The 25,224-nt window shown below is 38.4% G+C and overlaps 1 protein-coding gene and 1 pseudogene across 1 annotated transcript in view; one reads left to right on the forward strand and one right to left on the reverse strand.

Moving 5' to 3' along the window:
* LOC146454054 (uncharacterized) overlaps positions 1–25,224 on the reverse strand; it is a 95,186-nt gene that overhangs the window by 59,983 nt on the left and 9,979 nt on the right. The window contains exons 5-8 of the mRNA XM_085095911.1: positions 17,282–17,656; positions 7,293–7,496; positions 5,831–6,159; positions 5,510–5,648 (exon numbers count right to left, since the gene is read on the reverse strand). Of these exons, the coding sequence (XP_084952037.1) occupies positions 5,510–5,648; positions 5,831–6,159; positions 7,293–7,496; positions 17,282–17,656 (1,047 nt within the window). The remainder of the gene's footprint in view (positions 1–5,509; positions 5,649–5,830; positions 6,160–7,292; positions 7,497–17,281; positions 17,657–25,224) is intronic.
* On the forward strand, positions 1,204–2,445 carry LOC146454055 (uncharacterized; annotated as a pseudogene).

A 25,224-nucleotide genomic window follows, 5' to 3' on the forward strand; every position in this document is an offset into this window, starting at 1 on the left:
CACCTAAAATAAGCAAGTCGGACGTCTTTAGCTGCTTTGAACTTATCCATCATACTAGGCACAAGAACGTCAAAGACTCTAAAATGGCGGGAAAACTGGCTACTGATCTGTCGCATTTGGCGCACTCCTATGTTTCTACGTTCCATCCCTCAAAAAGGACATCAAGAGACATAAGATTTTGAAAGAATTACGACGAAACAAGGACATTGTCATTTTAATGCCAGACAAGGGAAACGGCGTTGTGTTAAACAAAAGCGATTACAACACAGGCTTACGAAAGATAATTGATGATCAAACCAAATTCAAACCTCTAGAGAATGACCCAACAACACAGAGAGAAGCTATGCTACAACGTTTCCTCCGGAAACTCAAGACCAACGGCCACTTGGACGATGTAAGTTATAGTAACATTTATCCTACTGATTCCCAGTCGGCTAGAATATACGGCCTGCCCAAGATCAACTGGTGAACAAGCGCCTAATATCTTTTATTTGAAATTACCCTACATAGGTTATTTTTCTAGCATCGCTCAAAAGCACATTCGTCGACTTTCACATTTCTATTGTAATAATGCAAACATAGCGTTTAATAGCGTTTTTCTCTTTCAAAGTAGGTAGCCTCTTTAGTGTGGAAGACCCTATCCCCAATGGACTCCGATCATGTGTGGTTTATAAAAATTCGTGTGCAGACTCTGCAGCTTGCTATGTCGGTGAGACCACCAGACATTTCAACACACGTGTAAGGGAACACTTGGAAACGGACAGGGCCTCACTCATCTTCAAGCATCTGGAGACTTCGACAGCATGTCTCTCTGCATGCTCCCGCGACAATTTTGCCATCATCGATCAGGCATCCACGCGGTTTGCCCTTAAAGTCAAAGAGGCGTTGCACATAGTTTGGGAAAAGCCTACACTCAACGCACAAGTCAAACACGTTAATTTAAAACTTTCTGTTTAATTTTGTATTACTGTTGTTATGGTCTTAATTATTTCTGTAATTATTGTAATTTCTTTAGCATTTATATTCCATTGTAATTTGTTGTCCATTTCACACTGAAAATGGCAGAGGCAACTGCTCAAACATGTCTGTTGTAAAACTTATGAGTGTTGTGATTTTCTTAAAAATAATAATAATAATAAAAAAAAAATAATAATAATAATAATAATAATAATAATAATAATAATAATAATAATAATAAAACAATGCTGGTATGCCGATGACGCAAGTGGTTCCGGATCTTTGGAAGCTACAAAGCAATGGTGGGACGAACTGACTGAAGCCGGACCTAATCTGGGATACTACCCAAACGCTAAGAAATTTTGGCTTATTACCAAACCTGAAAAGGTGGATCATGCTCGAGTAATTTTCGAAGGAACTGCGATTAACATCTCTACACAGGGTCAAAAGTATCTGGGGGCAGCCCTAGGCTCTAGAGAATATCTGGAAGAATACGTTGGTAGCAAAGTGGAGGATTGGATAAGCCAGGTGGTTAAGTTGGCAGAATTTGCCATGTCACAACCACAAGCCTGCTACGCAGCCTTTACATTTGGCTTGCGGCACCGATGGACATATTTTCTTAGAACACTCCCAGATATAGAAGATCTGCTAGAACCTCTAGAACGCGCCATTGCCGATGTCTTAACATCATTGCACAACTCCGAGCGAGAAGGACCTCTTGGCACTTCCAGTTAGACTGGGTGGGCTTGGAATTATAAAAAGAAAAAAAAAAAAACAGGTGCATCTAACTGGCTGACAGTCATGCCAATCGATGAAATGGGCTTCAGTCTGAACAAGGGCGAGTTTTGAGACGCTCTAAAGCTCAGATATGACTGGGAAATTGCCGACAAGCCATCTATTTGCGTGTGTGGCGATGTCTTTAATGTTGATCATGCCATGGTCTGCCGGCGTGGCGGCTTCATATTATAGCGCCATAATGAGCCAAGAGATCTTGAGGCAGACATGCTCAGCATGGTCTGCAATGATGTCGAGATTGAGCCCGTCGTCCAGGAACTCACGGGAGAGTCGCTTCCAAGCGGAGCTAACAGAGCTCCCGACGCTCGCCTAGACATCCATGCCAGAGGTTTTTGGGAAAGACAAAGGTCAGCGTTCTTTGATGTACGGGTATGTTACCTCAACGCTTTTTCTCATAGAGACCTGGACCTCAAGCGGATATACAAGCAGCACGAGAACGACAAAAAGAGATTGTGTACGCAAAGAGTGATGGACGTGGAACAGGGAACATTTACACCATTAGTCTTTACAACAACAGGCGGCATGGGAGAGGAGTGCAAGAGATATCATGGCAGGCTGGCAGAGCTAGTCGCAGCGAAGAAAGGAGAGAACTATTCCACCACTGTCTCTTGGATACGTTCTAAAGTATCCTTTGCCATCCCTAGGTCGGCTTTGCTCTGTCTTAGAGGGTCAAGAACAGTTAAATTAACATAATGTCAGAATATATAATGTCACGTAAAATAGTTTAGCTTGAATTGAGTCCGATTGGACATTGAGAGATGGTGTTAATTCTCTAATTAGCAACATTTCGTAAGTTTTCGAAATGTTATATATTTTCAGACATTATGTTAATTTTTTGGTGAACTATTTCTGACATTGACTTCAATTATTTCTATCACTTCGAACTTGATAATGGCGTCATGACGACCCCGAAACGTTGTTCCTTTTTATCGTTTATCTTTACTTGTCTATGAATAATAATAATAATAATAATAATAATAATAATAATAATAATAATAATAATTTAATAATAATTATCTTTATTAACATATTCCAAGCTATTTACAAGTAAAGGAAAAAACAAAAGTCAATAACAATAATAATTTTTTTTTAAATTAATAAAAATAATAATAATAATAATAATAATAATAATAATAATAATAATATCTTCATTAAAATATTCCACACAAATTGCTATTTACACGTTAATAGTATACATAAAAAGCGCTATTAACAACCTATTTACAATTATTTTCGATTAAAAAAATTAATTCAGTAATAATTTATTTTTAGATATGCGATTGCGAAAATGCACTGGTGTAAATGACGGGCGGTGTACCCGACATAATAATAATAATAATAATAATAATAATAATAATAATAATAATAATAATAATAATAATAATAATAATAATAACAATGATTTTTAGAGACTAAAGTGATCAAAAAAAATAATAATGATGATTTTTAGAGATTTTTAGTCACTAAGTTTTATTTATTTAGCTTTTATTATATATTTCGTACAAAGTCTAGAGGAAATCGCCATTCCTACACGTCGTTTGGGCCACGTTTAACGCCCCAGTCTATGTATAATCTTATGGCATACATAAGTTGTTACAACTGCCATAATAATAATAATAATGATAATGATAATGATAATGATAATGATAATAATAATAATAATAATAATAATAATAATAATAATAATAATAATAATAATTTAATAATAAATAAAATATACGTTTATTTTCCAGCAAAATAAAATATATAATTAAAGCTTTGTACATATCATGCCACTTACCTAAAATTCATTTTACAATCTTTTTTACAGTCGAACCAGGTCAAGCGTACCCCCCTAGACTCTATTAATGGATCGGTTATTTGAAAATTGAACCCATTAGTCGTTTCAAAGAATGCATTCATTCATTCATTGTTAGCGCGGATCAATGTTCAAATTAAAATTCGATTCTTTTTGGCTTTTAATTTGAACATTGATCCGCGCTAACAGTAAAAAGAATAACCTGTAAAATTTAAACTACAGTACATTTGAAACAGCTCGTTCGTTCAAACTGTTCCTGCATGTTGTTGACACGTTCATATAATTCATTATGCAAATTTGGTCATGGCAAAAACCCAAAGTCAAGCGCTTGCAAATGAGTCGGGCTGAAAAAATCCAATTTATCTTTCATGTATAGCATTACCCACCTTGTAGCATGAAAAAGTATGGTATACATTTCACCAGACTTTTCAGTATATCGCGAAGAATAGCGCAACACATGTGCCGAAGGTCATTGCCATTGTCGAAGGTCAACTGAAATGAACATCTTTTACTGAAGTTCGCATACTTTTCGCTAAATTAATTTGCATATACCTCAAAAAGGGAACTGCTTATTATGATAAAACGCTCCCGATCCTTTTTCATTTTTTGAATAACTAACGGAATAAACGCCAGTGTATAAACGTAAAATGTCCATTTAGTGATCATTATATTAGTGAGTTTAAACTTACCCGACAGGACCAACTTACACGGTGCCCGATTGAAAATGGCGAATTTTCTTTCTGACAGTACGCGTTGACTGCTGCAAATCACGAGAAATCTGCTTTTTGGAAAATCCACTGTTATATAAATCAAGAATTTCCGCTCTGAATATGTTGAGCGGGGTTTTCCGGCGGGCCTTCTGGTTTTCTGGTTTCGTGCATTGTTCGTATAATCCAATCAGGAATCGAATTTTGATTTGAATACTTGAAACGACTAACGGGTTCAATTTTCAAATAATACATTCATTAATAGAATCTAGGGGGGTACGCTTGACCTGGTTCGACTGTAAAAGAAATCTTATATTGAGCAGGTAATTTCTAACAAAAATCACTTTGATTTCATCTTTATTACATGAAAAACAATCAGACCTCGTCAGAAAAATCCTTCTTTGTACCTTCGAGCGAGAAAATGAAAGTCTTAATTGAAGTCGCACGGCTCTTTCTAAAAATTTATACAATGCAAAGAATACAAAATTTCTCCGCTAATGTACGACCTATCTAAAATAATTCAGACTGACAAAAAAGTCACTACTTAAATTCTGGCTATTATTAATGATAATTATTTATTATTTATTAAATTTATTTATTTGTTATTAATTAAAAAAATTATTAATTAAGAATAATGATAATAATAATAATGATAATAATAATAATAATGATAATAATAATAATAATAATAATAATAATAATAATAATAATAATAATAATAATAATAATAAATAATAATCTTTATTAACATATTCCAAGCTATTTACAAGTTAAAAGTTCTAATTTACATTAACATATTCCAAGCTACTTACAAGTAGAGGAAAAAACAAAAGTCATAAACTTACAAAAAGCTCTTCTTATAGACATACATAAGTTTTTGCAGCTGCCATAATATTAAAGATGGAATTCTTTATTTTATAGAATTTTGAACTTTTACTATTAATTATATCTATTTCCTCTTCTTTTATGTAAGGTTAAACTGCTTCTATTTTTTAGAATTTGTAAATGAATAGTGGTTTGATGAATTAATTGGATTTTCTGTAACAGCAGGTTGCTTGTAAATAGGATTTTGATTGATATAATAATATATAATATATATTATAATATATAATTAATTATAGTAATAAACGATTGGAACACTTTAGGAAACTTTGATTATGCACGAGAACTCCAGTCACTATAGTTTGCATGATGAATTTCCCAGGAAAAAAGAAAAAGAAAACATAGATTAGAACTGAAAAATCGTGAGTACCTTTACAGCCGTAGAGCTCCACTCTCATTGATGTGTGGTTATGCCAAGCTGTTGGTATGAATCGGATGTAACGAGCTCTTATTGGTTTGTTCAGATCGTGATTAACAGTGGTGTTCTTGTCTTTGTTTGCAACAAACTCCTAAATCAACAAGACACAAAGCAAATGAAAGAATGATACTCGTTTACAATTTGCTAAATGTGGTTTTGCTGTTGAAAAAAACGAAACCTGTTATTTAATGCATTACTGCTTTTCTATTTTAGTGTTAATTGCATTTTATTTCTTTTTAATAGGCGTATTTATATTGAGACCGCATACGATACCTTGCTTTGATTTTCTCCTTGCTCGCTGTAGTACTGGAAATTAAAGCCTTCGTAACTGTATTGAAGTTTGTACCTCTTTACCCACTGGCTGTTAGCTCCATTTCCTTGAGTTGCTACACGTGTCACCGTAGTTTGCAGATTACCCAGGTCAATCTGCAGCCATTGATTGACATCATTTGTTTGAGCTGACCATGAACCTCCTACATTTGAAGTTGCTTGGAAGTGAAGTCTGCCATTGCTTGCAGCATGATAAACATCCAGTTGTGAAGAGGAACTAATTTGCTCGTCAGCAATCGCACCACTTCCCATGCCAAGAGCTCCTTGACATTCTAAGAATTGACGCGAATACAAATTTTATAAGAGTTTCAAGAAATGGTGATGTTAACTTTTTCTTGACAGTACATTGTGAATTCCGAGCAACACAATCTTAAGGAACGGTGTCCGATTACCCAATTACCTTCGACATAGCAGGATGCTTCGTATCCCCACTAATGTACCGGCTGCTCGAAAGCCAGTTAAAATGGAACTGTTTTCATGAGGTAGGGTCAGGCTATTTTTTGAGAGGCTCATGGGTTACAATTAGTCGCGGGAATCATGGAAAACGACAAATGTCTCTCTTTCGTGGGCTCGCTTCTCACTCCTCCTTATCCTGCGAAGCAAGTGTTTCCGTGGAGTTTGCTGCGCTGAAAAGTCGATTTCCCTATTTTGGATGCGCGCGAAATGGAGGAAGAGCAAATAATAATAATAATAATAATAATAATAATAATAATAATAATAAAAATGGGAGAGGAGAGAAGGAGGAGACACTTGCAGGAAAACCCCAGTACTTTGCAGAACGCCCTCTTGACACCTTCACGCTTGAGCGACGCTAGAAACTTTTGCAAGCACATCTTCTGCTGATCCGAACAGCAGCTAATACTTTCCGCTTTCGATGTCTTCGAGACTGCTCTCCGGAAGAGATCCAGCGGAAATACCCACTGATGATCGGCTATATCCACGCTCAGCAAGGATATCAAGTGCTCTGCGAAGGCATTCATTGAAAATGTCGTCCGCCATCTTGATAACTACATCTGAATGTGACTGACAACTCACATTTAGATGTAGAAAACGATACTATATATCAATATTAGTTCTCAAATTAGTAGTAATTACTACGGTGCGTATTTCTGTCGTATACTCGTATACCATAAAGTTCACAAAATTGTTAATACTTAATTCATAATTGATAGATTTTGACTGTTCATCTACATTTGATGGCGATGAACGATTTCAAAAATGGATGTGTCTGTTTTCGTGCTCCTCTCTCCCTGAAAAAGCAAATGGAACTGATTATAACTCTTTTGTAAGATCCTGATCTATTTTGTTTCTTAGTTACTGAATATTTTACTCAATATCATGAGGTTTCCTGGTTAAATTACCAATCTGGAGAGTCTCTTTTGCGTGAGTGTAAGTCAACACAAACCTTTACAGCTGAGTGTGCTGACATCCTCGCTCCAGGTTCCTAACAATGCACACCGAATCGTGGCAGGGCCGCTTAACTGGTAACCATTCAAGCAGTGAAACGAACAAGTTGATCCATAATTTTGGTTTGACGTGAGACATTCGGGGGGATACACACGCACACCATTCGTTAAAGTAGGGTTTTTACACGGTTGTACCGGTGAAGCTTTTGCAGAAAGGAGAGACAAAAACAAAACAAAATTATGTTTCAGCCAGAAATGTAGAGATGCGTCAGTGACGCAAAGTTATGTTCGGCACCCCTGTTAATTATTCCTTCGTGGAAACACAAAAAATTATAGGAACGAGGTAAATATACTTGTGGCAAGGCCTAGAGAACGCGAAACACCATAAATGACAATAAGATCTGGTACTGAATAACTCTGAAATTAACTGCAAAAGATTTTGAAGCTCAAGAGAACATCTAGACAGAAACATGTAACCAAGATAAATGCGGAAACATAGCGGGGGGCTTAGTCAAGTTTGTCAATTGCTTTGTGATAAGACCCAATTTTAAGAATAAAACGTCTCTTAAAGTTTTGAAAACCAGTTTTTCGGGGGAAAAATTTCCTTTTTTTCCTTTTAAAAATGCCCTGGGACTGGGACCTAATTTACCACATAATGACGTCACTCTACTTGACATTGTTCCCGGGAGTGTCGTGTTTTCGTTACAAAATGCTTCAAAATATGTTCGCATTCAGCAACGTTATTCTCTCATATCAGATATGTTTTCGAATTTTTCGATATCTCCAGCGAACAAGAACAAGCAGAGGAGAAAGGTTAGTCGTATCAAACCAAAGATGACTAGACATGCCGTAGCTGTGGACAGTGGAAGCGATTGTGCGTCGAATTCTGTTAGCGTTTAGGCAAAAGCCTCTCTTTCAACTGTTAGCTTTTACGAGCGGAAAAACAACAACCAATCCTAACGATTAATTCATACAGGAAACTGATTGTTCTTACTTTATGTTCGAATTCTAATTTCGCACGGTGTGTTGAGATAGAAGACGAGCAGAGACATAACTCGGGGTAAACAAAGAGGGACGGCGTCTCAATATATGCATGTGAACTTGCGAGAAGAGCTATTAAATTTTAATTTTGTAAATACATTTTCTCAGAGACCTTTGGTTCTTGTCATTTGTTGGTAATAACGGGAATAATTTCAATCCAAGAATCAACATTGATGTAAAGTTGATTTGTTGTCTCTTTTCGGCAACTGATCAGGATCTAATATTGTACATTGATGGGAATTTTACTAACTGGGGCGACATCTGATTTCACCCCTACGAGTAGTGCCCAGAGCAATCCAAGTGCTATCATTCCAAATTGCCGCGCATTTAAAATGGCAAGCATGAATATTACCTGTCTTCTGAAACATATAGATGAAGTTCGCATTATTCTAGATAAACAAAACATCGATGTATTGGCCATAAATAAGACCAGACTAGACGACAATTTTTCCGATCTAGAGATAAATGTCCGGGGGTATGACATCATCCGGCGCCATAGGCCTTTAAATGGGAGATCCGGTGGCGGTGTATGTTTTTACATCCGGTCAAACATAAATTATTCGATCCGCAAAGATCTGCAAAATCAGCTCCTTGAAACTTTACGAATCGAAATACGTAAACCTAACTCGAAACCCTTTGTCGTCACTACATGTTATAGACCTCCGCATTCTCCAGTGGAGCTTTTTTCTCACCTTGACACTTTGTTAGGCAAATTAGATTCAGAAAACGTTGAACATTTTCTCATGGGGGATATGAATTGTAATTTGCTATCTAATGAGAATGTTTATGCTAAGGCTCTCCTGAATGTCACTGACATTTATGGTCTAAAACAACTTATCAATGAACCTACCCGGATTGCACCTTCGACAAGTACTCTTATTGATTTAATTTTCACTAATCAACCAAACAATGTCAATTGTTCTGGGGTCTCTCACGTTGCCATTTCTGATCACAGCTTAATTTACGCTTACCGGGAAATTTCAATTCCTACTGCTTCCAAAGGGATTAACCTGGTAAGTTATCGGCAGTTCAAACATTTTAACAGTGCTAATTTTCGAGCCGATATTTTTGCGCAACATTGGGATGACCTTAAAATATTTTGACCCCAATGACATGTGGAAGAAGTGGAAAGATTTATTTCTTACTGTCTGCGATAGACATACTCCAATGAAGACCAAGCGAACGCGTAATTCAAAATCAGCATGGATAACTACTATTTTGAAAAAGCGAATGAATTAAAGAGACCGCCGGGGTAGCACTAATCTGCGGAACTGCAGACCGCGGAACCTGCGGAGCCTAGAGAAATAACTAGTTTTTTTTTTTGCAACTTACATACCAGGTATAAGGTTACAGCTGATTTCATTGCTGTGTATAGACCCGGATTTTTTTTTTTACATGATTCGACCAAGAGAAAATGAGATTTTCTCCTGATACGACAGTATGATTTGACGGTCATGATTCGACCGAGAGGTTACCAAGCTCATTGATGAACTCGCAAAATCATGAAGGTTCTGCACGAAGACTTAAGGTTACCGTGTACCTTCAGGGGTGGCTTCACTTTAACGGATGTAGCGCCTCTCGGTTACATCACAGATACCCAAAAGCCTATATCAAATTAAAGCTTATAGAACTGGGTATCCAAATATTTCATTGCTTTTTCAAGAAAATAAATTCCTAATTTTTCCGCAGTGTCGAAACTTGAAGGCACGGTTCGTCTTTCTAGAGTTCCAACTCAACGCGATTTTTATATTTTGGAAATTTTTTTTTCTTCTCACGGTCAGGATCCCAAAGGCTAAAAAAGCGTGTCGGGGTTTTCCTTAATTCGATTGCGTTCAAAAGTTACGGAACATTTTTAAAACTGCAAGGAAAACATGCGGAGTGAACGCACAGAAATGGCTGTCAAGGAAAGAGTTTTAAGAATTATCAAATTCCCCGACACCCTTTTGTTGATTATACATTTTTCTAGCATCTGGCCAAATTTTACAGGAATCGGCCAGATCGTTGTTGAGTTGTAACTCTTGAAAGTGTCTCCTCGAAGCGGAAATTAAAGTTCGAGAAAACAGCGCTTAAAAAAAATTCTCGCTACACAAACAGGTACCGCCCCCTAACGCCTTTGCGGAAAATTAGCCAATCATTTTGCAAGCTACTTTTTCTTCCGGTCACCTCCTGTGAAAATTTTCTCGCAGTTTTGCACGTATTCACGTTCCAGGGTAATCAACTCCTTCACCATTTTGTTGGATATCTGCGGTGTTTGTTGTAATCTGTAATCATTATGGGAAAAACAAAACGGGGACTGAAGCCGTCCTTGTCAAGCAAAGCTGTTGGGCCGAAGCAGAAGCGGCAGAGGCGGGCAAAATTATCAGCGCAAAGAGCTACGGAATTATCGGGGAACCACCGTAACCGCATGTATTGTCTCAGTCAAAACGAAAATTCTTGCTACTCTTCGAAAAGCCGGCGAATACATCTATTCGAGCGAAATATTGTTGAGGATAGCGAAGTTTCGAGATTGTTTATCTAAAGTTTTGGTGAAAATTCGCTCTTGAATGAACGTTCCAAAACGTTTATTAATGCTGCAAATGGGAAACAAGTATCCGTTTGACGCTTGAAAGAAAACGTTTAAACGGAACCGTTTAGAAGAGTTGACTCAGTTTAACGCTTTGGAAATTACACTAATACAGCAAGTCTTTGTGAAAACGCTACAAGCAAGAGTGGCGACTGTTCGCCTTACTAGTAATCTTGTAGCGACGGCTGACGTTGAGGAAAGATCAAGACAGTAATTATTATTATTTTCAGCTTGCCGAGACTTGTAAGGTTTACGCACCCGAACACAAGATTCAGTGCTCTGATAACATTCAGCCGCAAATCATGAATAATAAAGAAGCTCATGAAGCGCGATTTACGGACGCGTGAATTGAAACAAGCGCGTCTCCAAATATTCGCTTGGCTGGAAGATTTTAAGGCCTTTACCTGCTTTAAAATGTACCTTAAAGTTTTTGTGTTCTTCTATCGTAGTTTCGTACTCGAACAAACGGAAGTTCTTCCACTAAATACAGGATATTCGGAGTGCAGAAACGTGAGGGGTTCAAGACTATAGAAAGACCGTTCGCGCGACTATCTCAATGGGTGGCTTTATCAGCAGCAATATGCTGTCAATCAAAGTAAAATTTAACTTCCGGTGGAAATCGCTTACGTTCCAATTTCTCGGCAAATAATCACTCTTTTTCTAAAATTCTTTTTTTGTTTGTAAGAGCTTACTGTCAGGTTTATTTTTATCTAAAAAAACGAAAATCCAAAAATTTTCTCTCTGAACGTACACGGTAACTTTAAGGTGGCGGGTGATTTATCACCAATAATTTGTACGGGAGCTCGATAAAGAAAACAGCCAATGTTCTTTTTTACGATTACCGCATTTGTCTTAAAAATCCGTTTATTGTATCGGCAACGTGGCGAGGTGAACCGAAAGAGAAGAAAAGGACGGCAAAGAATCTTGTCTTGTAAGCTCTTGTTTGTTTTGTTTATATTTGGTTTCTTGAACAACATCTTGAACAACATATACTAGCATAAACGTTTCTTTGCCTGGTATTGGAACAGATAGAGAAAACAAAGTTTTAGAGGCGATGATAAGGAGCAAGCCGGAACTCTATATAGATGAATACCAAGACCGGTTTCATGCCGTTACAAGGACCCGGCTTAGCATTGCAACAATGTGTCGATCGATTCTGCGCCTTGGTTTTACGTACAAAAAGGCAAGTCTAACTCATTATTTTTCCTTTGTTTGAAGTCGAACAAAGTTTGCAGTTACACCAGAGTATACATAAATTATTTCCCTCAAAATTCCATCTCTTCTAGTATATGCTGGTATATGAAATGGCTGGTTGCCAAACGTCCCAAGCTTATTGTTTTGCTTTTCTGAACTTCAGGTGAGGGTGATTGCCAAACAGAGAAATGAATTCTTGAGGGAAACATACTGTCGTTTCATGGCTGATTATACCACGGCAAATGTTATTGCCGTCCTTTTCTTCTCTTCTCGGTTCACCACGCCACGTTGCCGATACAATCTACGGATTTTTAAGACAAATGCGGTACTCCTAAAAAGAACATTGGCTGTTTCCTGATTCCCATCAAATGTTGGTGATAAATCATCCGCCACCTCAAGTCTTCGTGCAGAAGCGAGTTTATCGATGAGCTTGGTAACCTCTCGGTCGAATCATGACCGTCAAATCATACTGTCGTATCAGGAGAAAATCTCATTTTCTCTTGGTCGAATCATGTTAAAAAAAATATGGGTCTATACACAGCAATGAAATCAGTTGTAACCTTATACCTGATATGTAAGTTGCAAAAAAAGACTAGTTATTTCTCTAGGTTCCGCAGGTTCTGCGGGTTCCGCAGGTTCCGCGGTTCCGCGGTCTGCAGTTCCGCAGAAAAGTGCTACCCAGACCGCCTTAAACGTAAAGCCATTGAAACAAATGATCCGTCCGTTTGGAACCAATTCCGAAGTATGAGGAATCAAGTAAATAGAGGATATCACATGGCCGCGCGGAGATACGAAATTTCTCTTCGAGTTCAACACGAGAAGAGAAATTTCGTATCTCCAAGCGGCCATGTAATATTCTATTTATTATATAAACACCAATGAAATACCAAACCATTCCATTTTCGCTGTGAAAAGCGCGATTTATTATGTAACCATAGTAGCGATGTTATTTTCACGTGTGAAAATAACGTGTTATCTTCACGTGTGAAGATATCACGTTTTCCCGCGAAAGCTCACCTGGTATTTCACTGTTGTTTATATAATAAATAGGGATATTAACACTGCCAAACAAGATTACTATAAAAACGTATTCAGAAATTGCTTTTGTGATCAACGCAAAACATGGAAAACTGTTAACGAACTGACTTCACGCAAGTCGAATAAAACCGTTATAAATGAGATAGAATACAATGGGCAAAAATCGGAAAACCAAATGCAAACGGATGTGGCAGAAATGTTAAACTCCTTTTTTACAGAAATTGGACCTAACCTCAGCAGACATGTAACGGAGGTTGATAACTCCTTCGCAGAGTTTCTTAGCGAAACTGATAAAGATTTCATGTTTGAAAAAACAACATCTACACATGTTTTCTCACTTCTATCAAAACTCTGCCGGTCAAAGGCAACTGGTTTAGATAAAATTTCTGCAAAATTATTCAGGGAATGCCCTGACTTACTCGCTGAATCTCTCACCGCAATATTCAATCAATCCTTGATAACCGGTATCTTCCCTAATGAATGGAAATCTGCTAGAGTTACCCCACTGTATAAAAACTCCGGGAAGCGTACTGAGCCGACAAATTACCGACCAATATCAGTAATTCCACTGGTGGCCAAAGTTTTTGAACGCATAATTTACGACCAGATATATAAATATCTAACTAGGAATAGCCTCCTTACGCGTCATCAATCTGGTTTCCGCTCTCTACACTCCACGGTTACGGCACTACTTGAGGCTACTGATAGCTGGGCTTTGAACATTGATCGTGGTTTTGTCAACGCTGTTGTCTTTTTAGACCTTAAAAAGGCCTTTGATACAGTTGATCACGAAATTTTGTTACGTAAATTGCAATAGTACGGAATACGACGGACTAGTCTTAAATGGTTTGCTTCTTACTTAGATAATCGAACTCAAATCTGTGATATAAATTGTTGTAAGTCAACCCCGAAATTATTGTCATGTGGTGTTCCACAAGGAACAATTCTAGGACCTCTTCTATTTTTGTTATACATCAATGACTTATAATTACCGAATTGCTTGCAATTTTCACAGACTAGAATGTACGCTGACGATACCAGTTTGACGTTTGCTAGTACTGACGTTAACCATTTAAATAATTGTCTTAATTATGATCTAAGCAAAGTCTATACTTGGTTATCAGCCAACAAGCTTACTTTAAATCTAACAAAAACGGAGTTTATCAGTGCTAATTGCATCTAGGCAGAAGTTATCGAATATTTCTGAGAGACCCTCTCTAACTATAAATGACATGGCTGTGGAACAGGTAGCATCAGCCAAATCTCTTGGGGTCTACATCGACCAAACTTTAAATTGGAAATGTCGTATTGAAAATATCTCTAAAAAGATTGCTTCCGCCATTGGTGCAATTAAGCGCATAAGACATCTAACGCTATTTAATATTTTAATCAATGTTTATCCTAGCCTTGTTCAACCTCACTTTGATTATTGTAATGAGGTGTGGGGAAATTGTAACAAAGGCCTTTCTGATAAGCTTCAAAACCTTCAAAATCGCGCAGCCCGCATTTTGATGTCCGCTGGATGTGATAGTAACTTGGATGATTTGTTTTGGGCACTAGGGTGGCGAAAACTCTGTCATCAAAGATTGGATAAAAAATCAATTATGATGTATAAAACTCTAAATGGGATGACACCAGAATATTTAATATCAAGCTTTGTTTTTCGCGATAATTTGAATTATAATTTAAGGAATACTGAAAACACGCTAACTCTTCCACAACCGCGCACTGATTATTTAAAGAAAAGTTTCTCATACAGTGGAGCTCAGTTGTGGAACAGTTTGCCAATAGAATTACGGCAAGCAACTTCCTTGAATGATTTTAAGACTAAATTGAGACGCCACAGTTATAAGTAAGATTTTTAAACACGGCCTCCAAGAAAAGCAGCATTTATTGTTTAGCTTTGGTTATTTTTTAACTTCTATAATCCTAGTTAGGTAGATATATAGTTAGTTGATAATGATAATCTACTGAGTAGCTGATAGAAAAACCGTGTACAAATAAAGTTATCCTATCCTATCCTATCCTATCTGTTTTCTAAACTTTAACTTCCAAATCAAGTTCGGGACCAGTAATGAATCTTAAAAGCTGCATCAAAATTTTAAACAGATCGCAACAGACGAAATTGACAACAACTGCAGTCAGAAATCGAAAGTTGTTATCAAAATAATTAATCATCTGGTCGAGTTTAGAAATAATTCGATGAAATATATAATATCATGTCTAAATTACACTGAAGACCATGCGCTCGTCGCGCGTTGCAGCATTATGCCGAATTTAACAAATGATATAATCTGTTGGCCTTCCAGTTGAGTTATATCTCACACTGAGACGGATCCCTAAACACCACGAGTAGTTAAAGTGACGTCACATACGCTTACCACGTGATGTTTTGGCCGCGCGCGGCAGCGACACTTTTGGAGTAAAAGTAGCACTGTTTCGAACGGGAAACGACGACGTTTGAAAAACTTCATGCAAGTTTTAAGTTTAGAATCGTTTTTTTTTTTTTGTATATATAAAACTGCAAAACAGAGAAGAAACAATTTTTGTGTCATATTAAGGCGTAGGTATGACCCCGAAGTCAATGTTACGTGTGTAGCGATTCTCTTTCGACGTGCCATGTAACCAGGCTTAAGTCTTAATTGAAAGCACAGCTCAGTGATTTATTTACGAATAAGGTCGTTATTTTCTAAAGAAACTGTTGTGCTGCGTAGATGGGGAGTGGAAATGGATATTTGATTTGATCAACAGAGTTGCTAAGGTAATTTGGTCACCGTACAAAGATTCTCTTTGCAGCACTCAAATCTCTTTACATTGGTCAAACTACCTTATCAAATCTGTTTTTCATCCTGACCAAACATTGATTTATTTTTTTGTTAATCGACTTAGGGTAATGAAGATTAGTTTTTGAATGTTCAGAATGATGTGGGGAGTACCAAGAAGTCAATCCACGAACGAAAAATCCATTTTTTTTTTTAACTTTAACGCCTCGCAAAACAAAACGGCCGAATCAAAACGGATGTTGCGAACCAGGCTTGCCATATTGGGCCCGAAAATCTATTGTACAGGCACAATGTTCAATGTCAAAAATTCAAATCTAAAACTTTGAAAAATTTACAAGACGGAGTAACACATAAGGTTCGGTTTGTACGAAGAACTACCGACGTATGGGCCTGAACACTTTTTCGGGATTTTTGAAAAACAACCCTGAGAGTCGATCGAAAGCGATCAACTCGTGTCAATGAGCGAGCGTTGTGAGTCAAAAATTCAAGGATTCTGTGGTCATGTTTACAATATTGGTTTCTAAGCTTTGAATTTTCTCCAGTTCGTCTACGAAACCTGCTTCTTCCAAGGCGGCACATTTTTTTTTTTAATTTTGCCAGTCACAAAATATTTTGAACGACTATTTTGTAGCATACTGTGGAGGTCGCAGAATTCAACTATCCAAATGAGCTTTATCCAGTTGTATACCCCAGTTTTGGTTCGAGAAGGTGCATTTTGAAGGCATTCTAGCTCAAAGTTATCTAAAACTCAACAACAGCAAAATAACAACTATGTTTTCAAGATGAATATAATATACTTCGATTACCGCACAGGTTTCATTTCCTGGAGAAGTAATTATTTCATTTAATGCATTAATGTTACTGATTTAAATCCCTGCGGCATGACTTTTTGACGTCCTTCAATGAACTCGCAGTTTGTGCCTTATCTAGTCTAAAACACTCGACCGCGCTTCTTGTTTTAAACTTTTCCGTCATAATGGTCTACTCTTCTTCAACAAAAAAAACTTTCTACCGACACGTTGGAGGATAAAAAGCCAAGTAAACGCCTTAAAACGTAGAGCTAGCGTATATGTGAGACAATTATGGCGTAATATATGGCGTAATTGTTCTTTTTTCTGGCCCACAATGTAAATTTGTGGGTCTACCAGTAATTGTGTGAGCCAATAAAGTAAGTTCCTTCCTACCTTCCCAGTCCATCCCTCCCTCCTTAAGCTTCCTTTTTTCCTTCCTTCCTTCTTTCCTTCCTTCCTATCTTCCTTCCTTCCTTCCTTCCTTCCTTCCTTCCTTCCTTGTACAGGTCTAGATCTCGCTCGACTTCCTTCCGTATGGATATTATATTTCATTTAAATGTTTTATTTCTCAGACCTACCACTCATTTCGCAGATGTAATGGGAATGATCAGTACAATTCCTGTCATTCCACGTTCCAGAAGCCGGAGCCATTTCTACACAATTTTCTGCACCTTGATGGTTGTCAGGTTGACCACCATTCCAGTTAGTGTAAAAAACCTTTGACCCATCGATCCATTGCCAACCTGACGTGTTACTGGGGTGCCGATGAAGACCAATCCACGTCCTTTTCTCTACATTTGGAGCAAGAATTTCTTTTTTGCTACGTGAACTCACTACAGCAAGCTTTGATTCCATTGCTTCGCAGACAGATTTTGCTGCAGTCCAAGTCAGGGTGTTAGATGAAAATTTATAGCAAGAATCTCGTAGCTGAAGCCATGTTTTTGGACATGTTGCTAAAAGATAAAATACGCGAAGCAAGAAATTTAAAAGACAGAACTTGAAATTAAAACACATTTATTTAAGGAGATAACACTATTGTGTGTTTTTTAAAAAGGCCCATTGTATTATACGATTCGTTGCTAAGTAACTCAACTGCGTCAAAACAATTTTATTTCTCGTTCCGACAACTGCGGGACAATAGATTCCGGACGCTTTTTCGCACAAGACAGTTTGAAGTTCAAGAAGCCTATTTCGCCAAACAATTGCATTAATTATTTCACTCCAACAATTACGGTATTTATACATTTTTTTAAGCTTAACTAACACAAAGAGGGGTACAAAAACGCTAAAATCGACTCAGTTGTGTGAATGTCCATCACATTCTCAAGTTGAAAACAATAGTGTCTTGGACGAGAGCTACGAGAAAATCCAAACTGAAAATTTAAAGAACTGCATGATCAGTGGCCTAAAATAAGTATGGAGACTCCAAAAAGCCAAACAACAACAACAACAACAACAACAACAACAACAACGGACATTGCGTAGGTAACATGTAAAATTGCTGCTTCAATTTTTCATAGATGTATTGTTAAGCCGAAGTTAAAATGGTCCTTAACCCTATTTTATATGTAAAGTTTGTAATATATAATAATTTTTAATTTTAAAAAGCAAGAAAATGTGAAATAAAAATGTTATTATCTAGACCGGCCTTTTGTTTATCTTACATGTGCGGGGGGGGGGGGGGGGGGGGGGGAGTTCGACCCCTCCATAGCTTCGCAAGTATGAAAGCAATGACAATAAGACTTGAAGGAGAGGTAGTACGTCCAAAGATGTTTCCTTTGTGGTCCGCTTTGAAGTCATGGCGTCACATGATGTTGTAATGACATCAGGATTGTCAAATGTCGGCCATCTCTCATCCGCCATCTTGGATTTCAGAACAAATTAAGCTTTACAGCGGATAAAACCAGCTGTTAAATGAAAGTTGTACGAGCAACAGTGGCAAACTACTCTATCGTCACGCAACTGGACAAACAGAACGAAGAATATGGGGTCGCACTATTCCTATGTAGTATACGAGCGGACGTGGTGAACAAGTACGACAACTTTGACCTAAGTGAACAAATTGCCACAATTTCAGAGAAATCATCAAAGCATTCGATAACTATGCGATTGGAGATGCTAACGAAACATATGAAGGCTACACTCAACAGCGACGATCAAACTGAAGGAGAAACGATCGATAAATAACAAGCGTAGCAGAACTGAGAACACTTGTACGATGGTGGAATTTTTCCATGTCTACGTGACACCCTGATAGGCGACGGCATTGTTCTTAGCATACGTAATGAGATTGCTCATGAACGACAACTGCGCCAAAGCAAACTGACTGGCACTGAAATTGAAAACATCGATAAATTCTCGAACACTCAAGTCAAAACAATGGACCAAATCGTGAAGCAAGAAGATGCTCACGAAGTCAAAGTAACAAGTCACAAAACACGGCAGAAACCAAAACAAACGGGCATAAGACCTGGAACACCTTCCGAAAGTGACCACAGGCGTCCCAAGCTCACGTTTAGAGAAAGCGAAAAATTAATTATCTATTTATTCATATATGCGTCACGGCTGTGTGAGTTGGAACGTGACCTTTCATTTTACGCGGTGTTAGGTTACATGAGAACCGTTGAGAATTTGAGCGCTCTATAAGACGTTGTATGGGGAATAAAATATCATTCTTTTAGAACGCTAAACACTTTAAAATATCCTCATTTTTTACGTAAGATGATTAACAAAAACTCACCTCTTGTGTGTCCGTTGTGCTTTTTCATTTTTTTCGCTGTTTTGGGATTTTTATGCCACCACTGTTCTCCCCTTCATAAGAGTGGTGGCATAAAAAGCCCAAAACAGCAAAAATAATGAAAAGCACAGCGGACACACAAGAGGTGAGTTTTTTAATCATCTTGCGTAAAAAATGAGGATATTTTAAAGTATTTAGCGTTCTAAATGAATGATATTTTATTACGCGGGATTAACTGAGGGGGCATACCGTGTCTAAAAACGGGTCGATTTCTTTTTTCTTTTTTCTTTTTTTTTTCCTTTGTCGTAGCCACAAATGTGTACATTAATTTATTCATTAAACTCTCCCCTCTCCTACTTGGGATGTATTGTTCTGATTGTCTTCAACAACAGCAGGCCAATCAAAATCCATTCTTGTTCCCCATACAACGTCTTATAAAGCGCTCAAATTCTCAACGGTTCTCATGTAACCTAACACCGCGTAAGATGAAAGGTCACGTTCCAACTCACGCAGCCGTGACGAATATATAAATAAATAGATAATTAATTTTTCGCTTTCTCTAAACGTAAGCTTGGGACGCCTGTGAAGTGACAAGCCGTGTGAGTGCTGCGGAGGTACATATTGCAGAAACAGGACAAAGTGCTTCTCCTGTGGCCGCGTTTGTGGGCTTGTGGCAAGAAAAATAACTTTGCAACGCAGGTTACATCGAAATATAAAACACATCAAGTCGAACATGTAACACATGAGAAATCGAGCGAAAAAGAATCCTGTACTTCGTCAATACGAAACCGGAAATGGCAAAAATTGTCAACAGTATCACGGAACGAGAAAATTATGTAAATACGCTGATTAACTTGTTAAATTCCACATGGACTGTGGTGTTAATGTAAACGCATTGCCCATCAAACAAGTTAACACCGTGGACATGAAAACGACAAAGACGGTTTTTTTAAGGTGTGGAACAAAATAGAATTAACACCGGAAGGGACCTATAGCGTGACAGCACGAAATCCCCAAAATCGCCGGAAGTACTCAAGCGAAATACATCGTCGCTGTAAACGAAAACTTGGCATTATTGCTGGGCGCTAGAGTTATGCAACAAATGGGTCTGATTAAAGTACACGATGAAACCTTTGAGAAGGTAGCCGCAGTGAAAGTGACCAGTGACATTGCACACACAGCCAAAGAGATCATTGAAGAATATAAAGACGTTTGAATGTGATCTAGGAACCGACTAGAAGGACAACACCATCCTAACGTGGACCCTTAAGTGCCACCCAACGTAGCGCCGTCCAAACATATTCCATTTGCGATTAAACCCAAGGTTAAAACTGAGCTTGAGAGACTGACAGGCATCGTCTTATTGATGCCTGTTGATGCGCCAACCGACCTGGTCGTTGCGACAAAATCATAAGGAGATTAAGACTTTGATTCTCAACATATTAACATAGCCCTAAAGAGAGAGAGAGAGAGAGAGAGAGAGAGAGAGAGAGAGAGAGAGAGAGAGAGAGAGAGAGAGAGAGAGAGAGAGAGAGAGAGAGAGAGAGAGAGAGAGAGAGAGAGAGAGAGAGAGAGAGAGAGAGAGAGAGAGAGAGAGAGAGAGAGAGAGAGAGAGAGAGAAAGAGAGATAGAGATGTTGTCGCAAGAAACGGCTACTGGCATTTGTAACTGGACGACGCCCTATGGAAGGTACCATTGGAAGCGACTAAACTTCGGCGTTCACTTAGCCAGTGAGATTTGAGCTGAACCATGCCCTTGACCGTATTGATCAACTTACTGTGCGCACTGGCGTGATCATTTACGAGGTAGGAGACACCCAAGATGAAGCACGAGAAGACCGCAACATTAAGCTACAGAAATTTCTGCAACATTGCAGTGAGAAAGGCGTAAAACCGAATTCCCTGCATGGGACACCTTATCACGCCAGATGGTCTAAAATTAGATCCTGACAAAGTTGAGGCCATGTCCACCATGCTTAAGCCCAATAATGTCAGGGCTGTGAGGAGGTTTTAATCACGGAGGTTTTCGATAAACATTTTAAAGTAAAAACAGGCGATAATAATGTTGACTGACGTTTCGATGACTCCATGTCACCATTTTCAAAGTTATCTAAGTCCATTATGCGGGCAGTAATATAGAGAAAACCACGCGAAAATTTTTATTTGCATGTAATTAAAAACACAATTTGACGTATGTAACTAAACTTTTGCACGCTTTTCTCTATATAAGTACCCGCATAATCCAACTTACACAAAATTGAAAATGGTGAGATGGAATTATCGAAACGTCAATCAACATTATTATCGCTTGTTTTTGTTTTAAATTGTAAGGAGACTGTGGGTTCATCAACTATCTCGCTGAGTTCCTGCCTTATCTTGCAGAGGTTCTAGAACCCATACAGCAATTGACGCACAGGGAAGTAAACTGGCAATGGCAACGTGAACACGATGAAGCGTTTGATAAGGTAAGACAGCTAATGACAACGGCACCCCTACTGAAGTTCTAGAACCCACAAAACGAGCTTACTGCCCAACGTGATGCAAGTGACAAGATATTGGCGTAGCCCACGCTTAATTTAAAATGGGTAGCCAATTACATTTGCAAGTTGTTCCCTGAAAGATCTTGAAGCCAGGTAAGCGCAGATTGAGAAAGAAATGCTGGTGGTGGCTTACGTACTTAACAAGTTTGATCAATATGTATAAGCTCGCCCTGTGGCTCTCCAGAGTGATCACGAGTCTCTGGCAGCAATTGCAACAAATCCGTTGCAAAGTGTGCCAAAGAAGCTTCAAGAAATGCTCTTGAAAGTGCGGAAGTCAGACGTCTCCGTAACGTACAAACTAATAACCTCAGTAGGTCATTTCTAGCAGTTACTGAGAACACCCAGACGGATAATCTGTACTCTTTAATGCTGTCAAGCTGCTGCCGATGGCTGACAAGAGCAGAACGCGCGACGACGAGGTCTTGCAGCAGTCGAAAGGCATAATTTAGAGAGGCTGGCCAGAGGAAAAGTAACAGCTTCCGTGGTACTAGCACTACTTCAGCTACCGCAACGATCTGAGCGAGGAAGGCAAGGAATCCCGGATGTCACCATCAGCAACAACGATCCACAATTCGCCTGTAAGCAGTTCTCTAACTTCGCTAATGAGTGAGGTTTTAAGCGTCCAATGGGAAGCCCTAAAAATGGGCACCAGAATACCAACGGCTAAGCGGAGACAGGTAGTAAGGTAGAAAATCGCCCTTTACGGAAAACCAAAAGAACTAGAGGGAACCTCCAACTGGCAGTACTGGTACTGCGCAATACTCCCACAACTCCATGGCTTGGGTCCAGTCCAGAACAGAGTCTTCTAGGTCGACGTTGCTAAACACAACTGCCAGCAAAAAAAGAGCTTCTAAGAGCAGATGTCTGTTCTAGCTCAAGCGGTAAAGGAGGAGACTCAGGCTAAATAAACCAGGCAGGCTAGGTACCACAAAAATTAGGCCACAGATCTCCGGAAGGAGATGTGGTCAGAGTGAGGCCGTTCAGACACAGGCAGAAAGCCTGTGACAAAGCAGTTGTAACCCAACGATTTGAGGAGGGGTCTAACGAAGTGGAGCCACCGAAGCCTACCGCCGGAATAGAGGTGACCTAAAAGAGTAACTTACCCACTAAAGCTACAACCAGCAGAATTAATCCAGACCAATGAACCGACAAATGACCAGCAACTGACTCAGACTGAGACAGACAGGCACGGTCAGACAGACATAGAGCTAGAAGCACCGGTTGCTGACACGCAACCCCAGGTATAGTCGACAGGCACATCCACTTCTACCCCACAGCATTGTAAGCGACACGTGAGGCAGCCTACCCACCTGAAGGACTTTGTCTTTAAGGAACTTTGTGCTTACCCCTCATCTTATCAGTGACAAGTAACTGGATACAATAATTGATTTAATGACCTTGATTGATCACAAGACTGAGCACAAGACGTTGATCTTATGATTATAGACATTAAGATTTGGTTTTCAGTTTCTTGCTATTTTTGTTGTTTATGCATTTTTCTTTTCACTTCTTCAAAGAAAGGGGGGTATTACTTGATTATCATAAGGTTCTAGATCCATCATGTAGTGTTGTTATTATCACGTGACCTAACACGCGTACATTGCACAATGTATATTTTAAACCAGTCACTAGTACAAACACTTGAAGAAAGCTGTTCGTAGAGTAAACATCTTATGTGGTACAAAAGAACGTTAGAGCCTGGAAGAGTGGCAAAAGATAATTACCAAAAGAAACATTATTAGAGCGATTGGCCGAAAAAGACCGTTATTTCAGCACCGAAACAATTGCTTGCCGGCTGTTAAACAAGATTAGGAAAGCGATAAGTTTAAAAACTTTCCACCGACATCTCAAGAAAATCTGGGACTTTTACAACCATGCGGACCTTACTTACAAGCAGGGAAGCTTATTATTCGAGAAAAATAAAATATGCTTTAGTAGTTTTTGAACTTTGAGTTCGATGCGTTCTTCACGTTATCAATACATTGATTTAACGTTGTCCATTATTAATAACTAAAACAAAAGGGAAGAACTTGTTCTCCTGTAATTTCAAAGAGCGCCATAAAATATTGTTTGCTAGCAATTCTCCAAAACAAATTCAAAGAAGACAGGCGCTAAGCCAATTCATTAAGTGTTTCTTTTTTGATACATTCGGCAGTAAAAATGTGAAAGAAGACTCAATTGTACTTCCTATACGCTACTCATTGCCACCTTATCTGTAACTAACAAGTCAAGTGGTTGGAAATCAGTTTTCTCCAGTATCAATAATTGCTAGTCCAGCCACTGCAAAGTCTAAAAGTTAAACAGCCCACCCTTATCTCACAACTCCTTACACTGTACTCCGGCTTCTTTTCAGATTTGCTTTTTTTTTATTTCACTGAAAAGTGACAGTAATTCAGATTCTCATATTTCAAACGAGGCGTATGACAGCCCGCAAAATATTCCTAGCCAGCAGAGAGGCATTTTGTCTGCGCATGTCCCTTGGCCCTTTTTTTCATACGGTTAACCGCTGGCTATGCGCCCGCTCCGCGCAGAAAATTCAACAGACGATTCAATAATGGTGCGAGTATTTGAGAAAAATTTTCTAGTCATTCTTGTAATTTCTCCCTTGGTAACTTGGGTGAAAGCGCCAGAAAGTCCAAAAATGGTTGTGTGGTGTGCAGAAGAAAGTCACAACCGAATAACTTTCAAAAAGTTAAAGCGTACATAAACAACTTTGAGTCTTGTTTCAAGATGGTTAAAGCGATCGATGAAGATGAGGTTATTTGCGAAGGATGCAGAATAGCTGTTGAAGAACACAGACGTACTGGAAAGTCATTTCATCATGTTAGTGCTATCTCAAGTTATTATTGAACATTTGTAGTACTCACTTTCCTGTAAACATTTTCTAGAGCTTCAACTGCAAGAGCAGTTAACTCTTAAGCAATTTTGTCGAAAAATAAAATTTAACACAAGTTTATGTTTTCGTTTAAAAGTTTGTTGACATGAATCTCAACCAGCGAGGACGATTACCGAAACACAAAAGGTCAATGACGAGTAAAGAAAAGTCAGATATCGGTAGTACTAAAGAAATGGTAGTTATATCCAATGAGAGCTTGGTAGAATTGGAGGAAAAATTACAGAGTAAGTAACCTTAAACTTATTCGCAATCAGCCTCATCAGATATGGAAGTTAAAAGTTGGCAGTAGTTTAACTCTTCCAAATATACTTTGAACAAAAGGAAAGGGTCTTTAACACAGGTTTATGTT

This window comes from Pavona decussata, unplaced genomic scaffold (assembly GCF_977016875.1).
Source record: "Pavona decussata unplaced genomic scaffold, jaPavDecu1.1 SCAFFOLD_317, whole genome shotgun sequence".
In the NCBI taxonomy this organism is placed as follows: domain Eukaryota; kingdom Metazoa; phylum Cnidaria; class Anthozoa; order Scleractinia; family Agariciidae; genus Pavona; species Pavona decussata.